We start from the raw sequence: 16,237 nt of genomic DNA on the forward strand, positions 1-16,237 counted from the left end.
GTGTGTGTGTGTATGTTTGTGTGTATACATATATACATACATACATATACATATGTTTATGTGTTTATATGTATATATATAAAATCTAAGCTTTGGTAAAGTAAGATCCTACTCAAACCTTAGTTTAATGATTTGCTTTTCCCTAACTAAAGATGTCTGAAATTTTGTGTTCTCATGAAAACAGGAGGCTAGAGGTGCTGCTTGAAGAGGCAGCCAATGTGACCTTGCAGGAAGCCTCTTCCAGAAAGGGCAGGTCTGATTCCCTGCTAGTGCTGCATGCTTCTGCTTTCTTCCATGCTCCAACTCTGGCACTCACCTGACCTGTCAGGAGATCATTTGAGGGATATAAAGCCACAGGAGAATGTTCAGCTTCCTGAACTGGCTTGCTGCCTGTTTGGGCAAGCACTGGGGCTCAGTGGGAGAATCAGGTGCAGTGTGGGATGGTTGATGGGTTGAGCACCATGCTTTCAACAGCAGGGAGTTGTTAAAGTGGCATAACTGCATCGCAAACCCAAATCATACCCAGCAAGCAAGAGTGGGACATCGTCAGATTCTTTTCTTTGCAGTTGTGTAGTTCCCTGTCACTGCAGCCCTGAGCCTTTCTGGAGCTGGCTGTGCAATGATACAGGGGTGTGAAAAGGTTCAGTGCCTTTGGTTGATCTGTGAATACTGTGTTGAAGTGACATGCTAAAAGCATCAGCAGCTGTGACACCCTGAGATGTGCTTGGGGATTATTCACTGCATCAGATAAAGATCTGATGTGCTCAGTTTCTGATTCAGGAGCCAGTGCAATGTGAATGTGGTACTCTCTCCCACTTTGCCATTCATAATACCATTCATAATTTCAAAGAGAGAGTAGAAAAAGTCTGCCCTGTGGGGACTTCATTAGGGATTTTGTCTAGGTTGAGATTTGCTTTGCAGTTTGAATGTGCTTAGGCTGATTTGGTGATGTGCAGCAATGTGGTTCATTTGTGTCACATTCAAAAAGCTTGAGAAATAAAGCTTGTTATAGTGCAAATCCATATTTTCCCCTTCTATAAGGACCTCTTGTTTCTTTTTCATTCCTTTTATACTGGCAGATATCTGATTTGAGGATAAGATTTTATATTTGTGTTCCACAGGCTGCTGCTAAGGTAAAACTTGTGTTCTAGTGTGGATGCTGCATAGTTTTGAGGTCTGGCCCAGGCTGTGCATCTTTAATCTGCTCAACTTTGCTCTTCAAATTTAACACAATTATAGATGCAATTGTGACTCAAAAGAAATTTTGACTTGATTCTATTATGGTTGAAATACCATTGCCTTCAATGGAATCAGGATTGGACCTGCTTCTGTAAAACCACCAATTAGTTTTATGGTTGTGTCAGCAGATCCCAATCAAGATAAGAGCTGTATTGCATTCATAATTTTAAAACCCTAAATCTAGACAGGGTTCCTGCCTATGAGAGTCTGCAATCTAGAGGCAATCTTTTAACATATAATCTTACTTTTTCATGACAAGGGAGATTTTGTCCCATTGATGCCTTTGTTAAGACATCATATAGTGTATAATCTGAACTCAGAATAGGAAAGTTATTGGAGAAGACTTCAGCAAAATCTTTTTATTTATTATAGAATATACAAATGTTGTAAAGTTTAAACAAAATAGCAGGATTTTTTCCCCTTTTTACTTTAAAAGTCTGATTTCTTTGGAAGATCCATGTTTGCAGGTACCTGGAAGACCAACAATCTGGTCTTTGAGCTCTTCAGTCACTAGTTCTGTTGAAGTTGTTACTATAATGTATCATTTGGGTTTTTACAGACAGAATGACAACTTCTTTCATCAAAGCTGAAATTAAGTGCATGACTGAAGTTTTACCCCTTGAAAGACAGGCCCACTGGTGTGCATGTGAGGAGTAGGGGTCTCACGAAGGAGCAGAGCCTCCAGTGTTTCCCAAAGGCTGGGTCAGCTTTATTACTGACAACAGAAGTCATGGCATAGCAGCACCAAAGATGTATGGATTTTCTGGGAAATATTGAGGAAATACCCATTATTCTACTCAGAAAGCAAGATACTAAAATTGTGTGACTAAATCCAAGACTTTTTGGCAGGATTGCCATTGGGAAAAGGAAGGGGGGAAGTGTCCAAAAAGTCACCCCTGGAGAGACTGTTTATGAGAAGTGTTTGCCAAGGGAGGGGGCACTGCTGTTGGAAAAGGGAAGTGTGACATCTTTTCCTCAGCAGCAACTATTTGAAATGCTGGCCTTCCTTCCTGTCCAAACAAGATGGGAAATCAAAAGGCCTCATTTTTAAACAATTTAAACTGAATAAGCAATTGAGCCCTGCTAGGCAAAGATCACAGTGTGCCAGTCCTTTGTTTTAGTGCCCACCAAAGCACATAGTTTTTAAAATTTCTCTGTGAATCTTGTTGGTTTTCAAACCCCAGTGGCTACGTGGCATTTCAGTGAGGATCTTTCCAAAACGTGATAGCTTGTGATGTTTGATGACCCCCATCCAGAACGACAATGTGATCAGTAATGTCCTTGTCCTCTGAGCTAGTATGTAGCTGGTAGCTTTAAAAATAATAATAATAAAATTAATAGCAAAATACAGAGACAGGCTTTTGTTCATCAATCCTTGACCAAATCATCTTGCTGAAAGAATAAAACATGAATTACTTTTATAATGTACATTTATATCACTACATATGTATAACAATTATTTGGTCCCTGTGGCAAAGTGTTTCATGAAGGGTCCTGAGCATTCTGCTCTTTTTATGATGCCGCCTGGTAGCTGAGAGATGAGGTGCTTCTTTAGTGGTGGATAAATCCCTTTTGTGGGGTACTCACTGAATGTAGAGGCTCATGCAGAATAAATATTTTTTGTCCCTCACTTTACAATGTTTTCTGCATGTGAGTTTACTCACTTAAACAACACTTTCTGCTGAATGAGGTCTATCTGTTTTTTAAAGCTGTGTTCTGTGCTTAGAGAACCGCAGAACAAGGCAAAAAATACTGACAAAACACTTTGTTCCATCTTAGTTGGATTTAAGGAAAGCATGTTTTATTTACAAATCTCTGTCTGGGTAAAACCTTAACTGGTATTCAGGCTAAAGACTGTGTGTAGCTGTAGGGTGGCAGCCCTGCTTTGACATACAGGTTATCTTTTGATAGAAGAGAATTTGTGGAGTGGGGAGCTGGGCAAGGTCAAGTTACAGCTTTCAGTAAATCTGAGCGTGCCTGAAATGGTTCTTTAAATGTCTTAAAATATTTGTTGCCTTTTTATCATTGCAAGGCTGATCCATGTTCCATTTAAGCTGACGGGAACCCTTCTCCCATCTTCTTTAAAAATTGGCTCTGGCCCCTGTATCAGATTGCTGAATACCACCTTGCTTTCTGATTCTTGGAAGGGCTCAGCCAAGCGTTATGAATTAGATGCTTAGATAACATTGATGGCTGCAGTTCTTTATTGTGCCAAGGGAATCAAAAATAAAATAGAGGTTAGAAGTGTGACTAGTAAATGACACAGTGTGGGCCCAAACCTGCTGGTTTGGAAGGTAGGGGAACAGACCTGCTTGTTTATTTGTTTTCTAAGAGTGGGCTTTGTCCTGGTCCTGTTCCGTTGTGCTGTGGAGAAGGAAGCTCGTCAGCTTCCAGAGAAAAGACACTGTGACAGCTTATGTAGCCTGAGATCTGCCCCTGGAGTTTTGTCAAGACTTCCAACAGCATCATGAGCAGATCTTGGGTGTTTAGGTGAAAATGAGTTTTCATTTCATGCGCTTGGCTGAGCAGATATAAACCCAGCCTTTGTGAACTTAGGCATGGCTGTTGATGGGCTGCCTATCCTCAGGCACAGTGGGGCTGCTCGTCCCATAATGATTTCATGTCCAGGGAGGGCACGCTTAAGGCTTGACAGATGCTGCAAACTTGAAATCTCAAAGGAGAGGGTATCAGTAAAACCAAGACCTGAGGAGTTGGCAGTGGCAAAAATGGATGGAGGCCTAATTGGCATCTCTTCCTCCTGCAGCTCACGTCAGAAGAGCTCTGTAAACAGCCCTGGGGTAGCACAGTGCTCTGTGCCAGCCTGGTCTCCCCAGAGAAGGTTCTTGATAGTGTGGAGAGCAAGGGAGCAGGAGAAGAGCGGCAATGGGACAAAGGGGTGAAGCACTGAAATCCCTCCTGCACTGACAGTGTCCTGGGATTTTACTCTTGGTGCTGGAGTCTGGTTACTTTGCTGTGGAAGTGCTGCTTTTCTGTTGTCTGCATCAGGGCCTGGAAGTACCACAGGGTCTGCATCTGTGTAGGTGTTGTGGCTTTTGGCAGTCATGATCTCAAGGGGTTCAAGTTCTGCTGGATCTTGGGATCTTTACAAGCTTTTTGTATGAAAGATTCTAATCTTTAAGCACCATGATTACTTCTGCATGGCAGCAGCAGTGAACAGACACACTTGATTTTTATTTTGTAAGTGGGGATTGATGTATAATAAAAACTTTATACAAATTAACTAAGAGGTTTAGGGGAAGCAAGTAAGATGGATACTGGATGTACTGTGTGAGAGTACAAGGTGACCTCAGGTAGGGAGAATGCAATTGCCTCACTGTGTTTTTGCCAGGGACACCTTGCCTGATTTCCCTCATCATATTTAATGTGCCATGTAATATGAAATGTATATCAGTGGCAGCATTGGTGCCTGACTGCTTGTCTCTCCTCTGGCCCTGAAGGGTTTCCTGCTAAAAAAGAAAAAGGCTTTCCTGTCTAAAAGGCTTTTGGAGAGCTACTGACACAAACACAAAAAGCCAGTCAGCTAGTCCTCTTGGCAGACTAATTTTTCCCCATTTTTTTCATGTTTTGTCAAATTATCAAACAAAGCATTCTGAAAAGAGGCTACTTGGAGAAACTCATCAAAGAAAGCTCTGTGACACTTACCAAGTCAGACACACAGTGTGCAGGGCTTGACTCACACTGTGGTCTAATTTGGAAAAGAAAGTGGTGCTGCTTGGACACTGGTATTTGGCTTCTCATTGTGGCTGGAGGTGGTTCACCCAGCCAGAAACAAACAGGCTTAGCATGAGAGTACAGAAAATGCCACGGCAAATGCTAAGCTAGACCTTTATTTATGACAGCTCTGGATGAGTGTTAATTATTAGCTGAACATAGCGTGTTCTAGAGGCTGTTTGCATTACAGCATGGGAAGGGCCAATGGCATGTGAAACGTGTGTGTTGGTAGGCAGAGCAGCAAAGCAAACTGCTTCAGAGGAGAATAGGGCTTTTCTTTGTTTCCCTTCACTACACATGCAGTTTTCAGTAATGCCATGTAGCCATAATGAGGAATTTGCATGAAATTACTCAGGAGATTATACATATAAACATGACTTTTATTAAGACAGGGAGGATTACCAAGGTGTTACTGTGCAGCAGCTATACAGGAAATGTTGACTACATCAGATGTATTTCTTGTTAATAGTTGTTTGAACTTCTGGATTAGGTGTTTTCTTGTCTCTGCTGAATCAGTGTAGCAGTTTGCAAAAGGGAAAACTACACATGGCATAGAACAGAGTAGTTTGCTTGGCATGAAAGGTACTTGCTGTGATTTTAGGAATGATGGTCTGAAGAGGCTTTCTTTTGTCAGATTACAAAATAAATTGAAGTTTTAGCTCCATAGGGTTATAAGAAAGAAAGAAAGAAAGAAAGAAAGAAAGAAAGAAAGAAAGAAAGAAAGAAAGAAAGAAAGAAAGAAAGAAAGAAAGAAAGAAAGAAAGAAAGAAAGAAAGAAAGAAAGAAAGAAAGAAAGAAAGAAAGAAAGAGTATTGATGTGTTCTATACAGGACCCTGTACTGTTCTTTCAAGTACCAAGCAGCACGAATGTCTTACATTCTTTAGAGTCATGAAACCATTCTCTGAGCAGTGTACATGTGTTTTATGTGTTTCTACTTATTTGCAATTATCTATTTCACATGGATAGCTATTTTAAAACAAGCTAGCAGAACTTTCATTTTGATGCCTGTAAACATGCACTTTATTACTTTAGAATCTGACTTTTAATCAATCTGCCTGGAAATAGGACAGCATAATTATTTTCTTTCCTTGTTAGGTGGTGGAGAATGTAAAAAGGGAAAGGGGTCCTGAGCTTGCTAACACTTACCAGCCATTAGCAGCTTTCTGAATAAAATCTTTCTTGGGTTTTTGTCTTTGTAATATGTGCATCTTTGTACAATGCAATTATTTTCACATTCTGAGTTAAGCAACAGGTTAAAAAACCAAACAGGTGAAGCATGGAAATGTAGCAAAATGAAAATCAATCACTCTGTAGTTGAATACTCTATGAACAGCTCTCACAGAAAACATGTGGTATGTGGTGCAACATCTGATTTATATAATTTTGAGGTCGCCTCCTTATTTGGCCCTGAATTAAATGATTTGAGCAAGGCAGGCAGCCTCCCCTTTCACAGGAATGCAGGTTACTTTCCATAGCTGTTCCAGTTGGGTATGTTTGGTATTTGTGTCAGCTTTCGACAAAGATGTCCAGCAGCTTTAAGTATGGTGCAAGGAAATATTTGCACTGGCAAATTGATAGAGAAGTCAGTTGCTGGAATAAAGGTATGCAAAAATTGCTGTATTGTAGGGCTAAATCTTGCTCTTTAAATGTGCATAGAGGGACTTTCTAAAAGTCATAGCCAGAAGGAGAAATGTGATCAGGAAACACCATATCCTTTCCATACTGGGAGAGTTGGTTTTTAGCAAGACTTTCCCTTCCTAAGATGGTGAGACAAGAGGGTGATGTTGGCAGGATGGACCAGCCTCACCTCTCTGTTATGCTCATTTCTGGCTGGAATAAAGACATGCGTACTTAAAATGTGAGCATAAGGTATTAATGTTATGTAGGGCTGTGATGGTACATGGTTTAGAGGTGGGCTCATCAGGGTTAGGTGAATGGTTAGACTCCGGGATCTTAAAGATCCTTTCCAGACCAAAGGATTCTGTGATTCTGCATAAATGACTATTCTGGTGGATGCTGATTTCTGTCTCTCTTGGTACTGGATGAGACATCATTGTAAGACTCTCCTAGGGCATGGGAAGAGGGATATTATGGGATTTCAGTGTGCCACATTACTTACAGGATCTGATCCAAAGTTGTCAACATTGATTTACTCCAATGGTGTCTGACCACAACCAGAATTTCAAAGTCTCCTAGAAGGAAAAGGCTTGACTGTATAAAGAAATGTTTTAATTTCTTTTAAAGGGTAATTGTTAATGTCCCTACCTATCTGATCCCACATTCTGATTGCTCTGTTATGTTCATGTTGAAGTATTTGCCTCATGTTTGTACATGAATTTCTGAGAATTTTGAAGGACAAAAGAGATGTAGCTGTCTTGTAAGTGAATAAAAAGTTAAAATAGGATAAGCTTGTAAAATGAAGATTGAATTTGTGAGCTTGAAATCCATTTAACTCATCCAGAGTGCAGTACAGTGCAAACCTCCTGATTCAGGGTCTGCTAGTTACGTGTACCACAGCACTGTCATGATCCATCAAACCTGCCAGATAAAGAGAGGCTATTTTAAAATTTCTCCTTCAGGGCATGGGGAAGTAGTTCTTGCAAAGATAGAAATTTATGATGATGCTAAAAAAAACTGCAGATGAAGTGAATAATTAATGAATTCACGACAGGACTGAAATATCTTCCTAAAATGCTGCTATTTTTAGCAGGGAGTTCTTCTGCAGTGCTTGTCATGTGATCCTATTGCCTTCTGAGAGCAGGAAAACAATTTGAATTAGTTTCTCTTTCCCCACGGACTTATATAAGTCCAGTATATAATACCCCTTAGCATCTGAATCTGCCTTAGGACAAACAGAGATGATTTTAAACCTCATGCAAAATAAAACACTAATGAAATCTATACTTAAAGATAATCCTCTCTGCAGCAGATTACCTTTTGTAATAGTTTGTACTTTTGAGGCTGTGCAAGGGGAATACTGCAATGGGTGTAACTGGCAGCTGCTGCTGGTCTGGTGATGCTCAATGCAGCTGTGGTTTCAAGCTGGCAAAGGACATAGAGGCAATTATCAATAAGAGGTTGCAGGGTATGGCCCACAGATAAGGGTTTAATGTGAACAGATTTGTGCTTCTTTTGCCTATGACCATTGTAGACTATTGCTCTGTTTGAAGTAAAAAAAATCAAGCTAAAAAAAAAAAAAATTGAATTAACAAAAATTGAACTAAAAATGTCAAAGTCAGGAATTACTCTAAAAAAATTGTCACATCCACAAAGGGATATGGTCACTGCCACAGTGAATTTTCAGGTGTTGAACATGTGAAACCAGTCCTGTCTGGGATTTCTACTTTCTGAGTGGTAATGAGGTACCCATTAAAGGGGAAGTCAGGAGCAGCTTACTTGCTGCCTTTCTTGCCTACTGGAGTTGTCACAAATTTAATTCAGAAGAACCCTCCAAATCCCAACCCTTCAGGTGTTTGGGAGGGCCTGAGGAGGACTGTCTTTGCAGCTCAACACCCAGTTTGTACAGGTGCAGAGGGGTGTTGCCTTCCTTTCCCCATTTGCACAGCGTTGTTTCCCCCACAAGAGATACTTCCTGGGTGGCTTCTGTAAGGTGTCTAGGGCTCCTTGGGCCTCTCTTGTCCCCAGCCCAAGTGGGCTGGCCTGGGAAAAGAGTGCTTGCCACACACAGCAGCAGTGAAACATCTGGGCCAAAGCACAATGGCTTGGGAAAGGGTTGTGAGCTGAGTCTCAGGCAGCAGAGGTGGCCCCAAAGGCACCTGCAGCTTCAGGAAAGGTTTGGTGGTGGTAAACCTTGGGAAGCTCCTTGGTAAAGTCATGGAAGCTGGTTTTTAGGGGTGCTTGAGCTGTGGCTCCTTAGTTGTGTGCAGGCACAAGTTTATGGCCTAGATGCCATACATTGCTGCATCTGGGCCTTGGTCTCTGTTTTCCCATCTCCATGCTCCAGTCTAAAAGAACTGTTTTAAGATTTAATATCTGTAAAACACATGCATTGTATGGAACATTGTAATAATTAGAAATTGATCCTCAGCTGGAAGCTGGGTGTGGTTGATGTGTTATTGAAATGAGAACTTGTTGCAAAAAATACATTGAATTATCAATCATTTTTTCTTGTACCTGGTGAAAAGACTATTTTCAGGCTTATTTTTCCCAGATTTCCATCAACTCTCCCATGCTCACCATCTTTTTTCCCAGCAACTTGTGTGAATCCTTCCTAAAATGAGTCTGGTTATCAGGTGGCTGTGTTTTAAGCACTCTATTAAGCAATTTTTTAAAAAACAAATTTAAGCATTCTTAAGGATGTGGAAGGCAACACACAGACTGAAGAAGTGGGTCAGCTGGAAGGAGTGGGATTCTGTGGTGGCAGGAGGATCTGATGAATGGTTGATATTCTCAGTGGCTCCTGTCCTCAGTAAGATGGGACAAAAGGACAACCCTGACAATGCAAACCTGGAGGGCTTTTCCTTGCCTGCTTCATCTCAGCACACAGGGTTCATGTTCCTGCTTGAAGCTCTGTTGGGTTGTGGCTTCATGCTACAAACAATAAATCAAATGAAGGCTAGCAAATTGCATGTCTTTAAATTAATGAAATGCACCAAGTTCTCCATGCGTTGAAACGACATAGAGATTTTAAGACTGTAAATTTTATTACAGCCCTGCAAACTGGTTCTAATTTATTTTATTTACATCTGTTTGTTTGAATGCCTGTACTCACCATTGAAACAATTTGTTACAGAAGTCCAGTAAGGTCTTGTGAGCTGCTTGGGAGCTCTCAGAAATAGAAAGTATCTGTTTTCATCTTTGTTGTTACAGTATTGATTTGGGCAGTGAGGCTTTGAGAGTCATTTTTGCTTCACATAGAATTATCCACCCTTCTGACTGCCTCCTGAAACACCCAGCAATACAGATCTTCGTAGCTAAAACTGGGAGAATTGAAATAGTTTATTCTGCAATTTATTGAGGAGATATCAGTTTCAAGCCATTAAAATAGTGATTCTTTTACAAGTAGCTTATTTTAGTGGCTGTCTCCTTACTGCTCTTTCTTTTCTTTCCACAGGAAAAATTAACCCAGGAGTGTGTATTCAGAGAGCAATTTGAAGAAAACTGGTATAACACATATTCATCAAATCTATATAAACATGTGGACACTGGAAGACGATACTACGTTGCGTTAAATAAAGATGGGACTCCAAGAGAAGGGACTAGGACTAAACGGCATCAAAAATTTACACATTTTTTACCTAGACCGGTGGACCCTGAGAAAGTACCAGAACTATATAAGGATATTTTAAGCCAAAGTTGACAAAGACAATTCCTTCACTTGAGCCCTTAAAAAGTAACCACTATAAAGGTTTCATGCGGTGGGTTCTTATTGATTAGCTGTGTCATCACATCAGCTCCACTGTTGCCAAACTTTGTCGCATGCATAATGTATGATGGAGGCTTGGATGGAACATGCTGATTTTGTTCTGCACTTAAAGGTTTGTCCTCCTGGAGGAGAGCCTATGCCCACTCGCTTGATTTAGTACGAGAGGGAGCGCGAGAGAGTGAGTGCGAGAGAGAGAGAAAGGGAGAGGATGAATGGGAGTGAGAGCGCGAGAGAGAGGAGCCGAGGGGAGGAGGAGGGTGAGGAGGAGGAGGAGGAGGAAGGCCTGATGCATGCTGGGGAATAGACACGCTTTTAAATTTTTGATCAGTTGTACTTCGTCACATATCAGCATAGCTGCCATACTTTGATTCATCAGGATTTTTGGCTGGTGGCCTGCTCAAGTGTACGCTGCATTTACAAAGGCATGGAGGGTGCAGTCTTACTTAAACAAGAGACTTTTCAGTTAATCGCTCTCTGGGTCTCACCCCACTGAGTTTAAAGCAAAGACCTCTTAGTAAAAAAAATAAAAATAAAAAGTTAAATTTATTTATAGAAATTCCAAAGGCAACATTTTATTTATTTTATATATTTATTTATTATATAGAGTTTATTTTTAATGAAATATGTACAGGCCAGATAGGCATTTTGGAAGCTTTAGGCTCTGTAAGCATTGAAATGGCAAAGGCCACTATGAACCTGTGGTAAATTCATGCAAGTAAATATAAAGGTGCATGGATAAAAAAAAAAGCCAACAATAAAAAGGTAATGACAATAATAAATTCTAGTGACCCTCATGTACTAAAGGCGACAATCTCTTTTGTGCCCGTATTATTGTACAAGTATGCACACCACTCATGACACTGAGTCCTCACTCTTCTGACTGCTTGTTTCATAGCTTACCCCAGAGGATTAAAGAGAAAACTGGGTCTTCAAGTTTTTTTTATGTGTCTGTAATATTTCCTCTCAGATAAAGTGACTTCTTACATCATTGTAAATTTCACAGCTGTGGAAAATATAGGAGTTGGAATATATTCTACTTGTTAAAACCTATTGCAGATTATACCAAAGCTAAATGATAAATATGCTATTTTTTTTCCTAAAGAGAATGCCAGAAACAACATAAGTAATACCAACAACAATTATACTAATTTTAAGATTCCACAAAGAACACATAAATATTTCAGAGGGCAAGAACCAGGTTAACAGGATCACTCTTGTAAACATGTTTATTTGTGCACTTGACTATCTACTATGAAATTATACAAGTTCCATAGGGGTCATTGTAATACCTTTTATGGAAAATTGCTTTCAGTGTGAACTGTCATAATACATGATATTAGCACCCTTCCTAAAGTAAAACTTGCAAAATGAAACTAATAAATCTCTATCAATAATGACAATGAGGGGGACAGTATTAGACTTATTTTTATTGTTTTTCCTAAAGTATGTTCAAATATTCATGAACCCTAAGTGAGGAGACAGTATATAATATTTAAGGGTATGTAGCATTTTAAGATAAGCACACGAAAACGTTGATTAGCAGTGACCATTTAGAAATTGACCCTCAGGAAGAGGCATTTTCCCCCCTAATACTCTGAAGAAAAGGGGAAAAAATAAAAAAGAGACGAAAACCATGTTAGGATCCATATGACAAATGCATTTTGTAGTTGTTTCATCCCTTAGGATTTCAATCCAGTGCCATTAAGTTGAGCGTAGCCTTCACCATTGGATATGTTGGGAGCAGGGCTGGTCCTGACACCCTGGCTGTCTGCGTACGCACGGGAGCTCCTTTGGAGGAGTGATGTAAAAGGTTGTAGCCTACTTGTAATTAAGAAATTTTTGCTCTACAGCACCCTTGTCCATCTGATTTATATGGTTTGAAACTTATTTCTGTTCTGGAATGACCTCTGGGTCGGTGTGCTGAACAAACGTTCCCTGACCGTGCTGAAGCAGGTAGGAGGAGCCATGTCTCAACCGGCGATATCAGTGATCTCAAACACAACATGGCGTTTTGTTGGGATTGTTCATGGATGATAAAGAGACGTAAATTACATTAGTTGATTTGTAGGGTACTTGTCTAGGGACTGTTATTGCCAGGGAATTTACAGCCTTCTGCTGCAGCCCACACGTTTGTGTCCCAGCCTTTGGGGCTCGGATGGTTTGGCTGCTGTGGGTCGCTCGGGTGCCGGATCGTTCGTGTGGGCCATGCAGAGATTGTAGGAGAAGAAAAGGCGCTCCTGGGCAGGATCAGGGCTCACTGCTCTGTGGTAAATGCATCAAGCCCACCACGAGGAAGGGAGGTTGCAACTCTCTGCTGTTTCAGTAAATCTGACATACACCAGGAAATTATCTGCAAAGGTTAAAATGACTCTGAGTCAAGGCCACAATATTAGGCCACAGTTAAAGTCTTAATGTTAAATTGACTTGGATTTTTTTTAGTCATAGGCTAATCATTACTACTAGTTGACATGTTTTATTTAATTTATTTTTTTTTTGTATTTTTCTACAGAAAGGATTAAACTCGAGAAAAATGTTATGAGTTTATGGCAGTCCTTCTAAATAAACTGTAACCGATTTACTCGAATAACCCATAATGGTGTGTAAATACTGACTTTATGTAAATATAGAAACATGTAATTTAACTTAGGCATTACTGCAAGACTGGAAGGCCCAGGAGCTGGCAGTTTGCCACTCCCTGCAGGTTCACTGGGTCAAATTTGGCCTGTTTCGGGTAGCGAACAACCGATTCTGTTCAGTCCCTTGTGTGAAATGAGCTATTTCTGTTTGGTTTTGGGTGAGGGATGGGCAAAGCCATTGTCACCTGGGTGCTGCTCAGCTCCTTTGCCAGGAAGGTGTGAAGGGGCACGGACACCCTCCTGCTCCTTATGTGATCCTGCTAAATCAGGGCTGCAGAGAGCTGACACGGCAAAGCAGGGAGGCTTGCAGTGCCTCTCCTCCTGTGCTGTGGACAAACAGAAGTCTTCACCTTCTAGTGCTGCCCATCTGGCACCTTTCTCGAGCTCTAAAATTGACTTGAAGAAAAATCTGAGGGAAAAAGAAAAGAACGATTGGTGTTATTTTTACTTGGTATTCTGTAATGGTGTGTAAATACATACAGAATTCTGTAATTTGTATAAATATATTGCTATAGAATTTTGAAAATTGGTATTATTTGCTTGATGTCCCTTCAGAGCATTTTCTTATAACTGTGCACATGTGTAATAATGGGAGGGCAAAGAGATGTCCTTGCTTAATCCTAGAAAGAGTGTGAGAATATTCCCGGAAAACATAAAACATCAGTATTTTTTATGCCTTTTTTGCTAATTTGGAAAAAAACAGGGAAATGTCTTTTTGGCAAGAATTTCACCTGAAGCAGATCTGTCTGGGCAATCAGTATAGCCCAAAAGATGATGGAGATCCAGACCAGTGTTATAATATAGACCGGTGTGGAGCTGTATTTGGTAATGTGTAAGGCAGCCCTCTCAAACGTAGGTGGGGTGAATGAAACCTGGCAGAGCTGGGCAGTGCAGAGTGGAAAGACAAAAATCCTAGGAAAATTGCCTTAAGTTTCTACCAATCATTGCAGGACTCAAACTGCTTGCCAATTGGATGGGAAAAAAAAAGGGTATCTTTCAAAAATGACAGGGTATAAGATGTGGAGGCTGGAGACGAGACTCTGGCCTAAAAAATCAAACTCTTCTGTTGTCACCTTGAAAATAAGATAAATGTGAGTTTAATAAATAAGTAAATAGGAGGGAGTTGAAAAAATGCTTCTGAGGCAGTTTCTTTGTGTACAGAATATTGCAAGAGGTAAGAGAAGATGCTTCTGCAGCATGCCTTTCTCAGTCCCTAGCTTGTGCTCTGCTCTGCCTTTTGTACCAAGTAAAAAAGTATCTGTAAGGTTCAGCTCTGTTACTCATGATTATAGGAGTAGAAATGGATGGGCTGTGAGCCATGCTGAATACCTTTTTGTATGAACTCCTACTCCCACCTAGTAATTCTCACAAGGTTCCCATGAGGTACACGAGCAAACCTCGAGATGTGACCAGGCTCCTTAAAACTGCAGTTTGCTTTGCAGAAATGGAGTGGTTCCAGATTCTTTGGAATTTTGATGAAAATCTTGGAAACTCAGACCTCTACTCAGCTGTGTACGTGTAGGCAGCTGTATTTGTAGGTAAACTGGGGAAAGAAGTAGACAACCATGTAATCCTCAATATTTTATTCCACATGGCCCATTGTTTACTGATCTGAGAATAAAACCAGAAGGCTTCTGCTTTCCAGAATTTTATCTCTGTTCTTAAACTGTTAGAGCTCTCCTTGGGTTGTTCACAAGTCAGTTCTGTCCTGCCTTTTTGTTATCTTTCACCTTTCCATAACACTACAAGGTGGTTTTTCCAACTGGCCCCCAAGTAAGTTCCAGTAGTAAAAACTCATCTCCTCTTGTCAAGAAGCTGGAACAGCCTGCCCTAGAGTTTGTTGCTGAACTCTTTGACATTGAAGTATGCAGGTCATGGATAATTGGCACCTTAAATCTAGATCTCAAAAGACAATTAGTGATTAGAAACAAAAAATTGTGAAGGTGTCTGGCCAGGTCAGAAGCCAGAAGTTTGAAAGCAGAAAATATTGGTGTTCTGGAAATTTAAAGTGAGAATAACAACCAAGTTCCACCTGCAAAGTAATTTATAAAACTTTTTGCTTTTTCCCCCTCACGGTTTTCTACCTTTAATATCTTGTGTGTGTGTGTTTTTTCTACCCAATGATAGTGAAAATGATTATTTTATTTTTTCATTCATGATTTCTGAAGTCCAGCTGCCTTTGTATAATTTTTCAGAGTTATTCTGGTCTGAACCCTAGGGCAGGAAAATTGCCATATGATTCTGGGTTAGGATAGAGAATCACATGCCTTGCAAAATGCTGCTCTTGTGCTCAGAGTAGCTGTTAACAGTCCATAGGATGACCTTTTCTTACCATATCTATTACATCGAGGGCAACAACATTAATTGTAGTTTAATACTTTGTATGTTGTTGTTATCATGGGAGAAATCTTTCCAAATGATCCTCAAGTCATGCTAGCTTTATTAAACCTGCATCTGTTGCCTGAACAACCTCTCACAAATATCCTGTCACAGAGAGCTGTGTATAAAATAAATTTTAGCTCTATATTTTAGTGATGCAAAAGGGATTTCACTTCATAGCAAAAAACCCAAAAACCAAAAAAATCCCACCCCCAAAAACTAAAAAAACCCCACCAAAAGACAACAACAGCAAAAAACCTCAAAAAACCCCCACAAGCCCAAAAACCTGACCCCCTTTTCCTTTAGGTTAGGGGAAATTATTTTTATGTGCATCACTCACAACTAGCAACTACATAGCCAAAAGAATTCTGGAATTAGACTGAACTGTCAAAATGTTTCTCACATTTCTGTTTTTTTGAGAAATCACAGGCAGTCAAATTATGCTGATATGCAAAATATGCCCTGTAGATATTTTTTTTCCATGTCCAGAGGGTCTGGATTTATGTATATCTTACAGTTGGAGGCAGTCAGTCTAGGTGAAAAGAGCATTTCTGTAATGTTGAAACTCATTCATTTTATTGACAAGCTCTCCCTGCCCCCGCAGAGAGTAGCTTTAGTTAAAATTATTATTGTTATTTCTACCCTTGTTGAGAGAGTAGATGTAAACACTGAAAGAGTGTCTTGAAATACTCCCTCACAGCTGTGCTCTTGAATGCATACTTCTTTCTTTTGTATTTCTTATGTAGCACGATTTCTATTGCTTTTTAGAAATCTTTATGCTTGTTATGAATGTCCACACACAGAAGTAGTTGCAGTCAAATTATCTATCTCTGGCTTCTTCAGTTAAGCCAATTTTCTAAATCT

The 16,237-nt window shown here is 40.1% G+C and overlaps 1 protein-coding gene across 1 annotated transcript in view; it reads left to right on the forward strand.

The window, feature by feature from the left end:
• FGF9 (fibroblast growth factor 9) overlaps positions 1–12,952 on the forward strand; it is a 29,211-nt gene extending 16,259 nt beyond the window's left edge. The window contains exon 3 of the mRNA XM_059467057.1: positions 10,047–12,952. Coding sequence (XP_059323040.1) covers positions 10,047–10,292 — 246 coding nt within the window. The 3' untranslated portion in view covers positions 10,293–12,952. The remainder of the gene's footprint in view (positions 1–10,046) is intronic.
• The last annotated feature ends 3,285 nt before the right edge of the window (positions 12,953–16,237 follow it).

This window comes from Ammospiza nelsoni, chromosome 2 (genome assembly GCF_027579445.1).
Source record: "Ammospiza nelsoni isolate bAmmNel1 chromosome 2, bAmmNel1.pri, whole genome shotgun sequence".
Taxonomy (NCBI): domain Eukaryota; kingdom Metazoa; phylum Chordata; class Aves; order Passeriformes; family Passerellidae; genus Ammospiza; species Ammospiza nelsoni.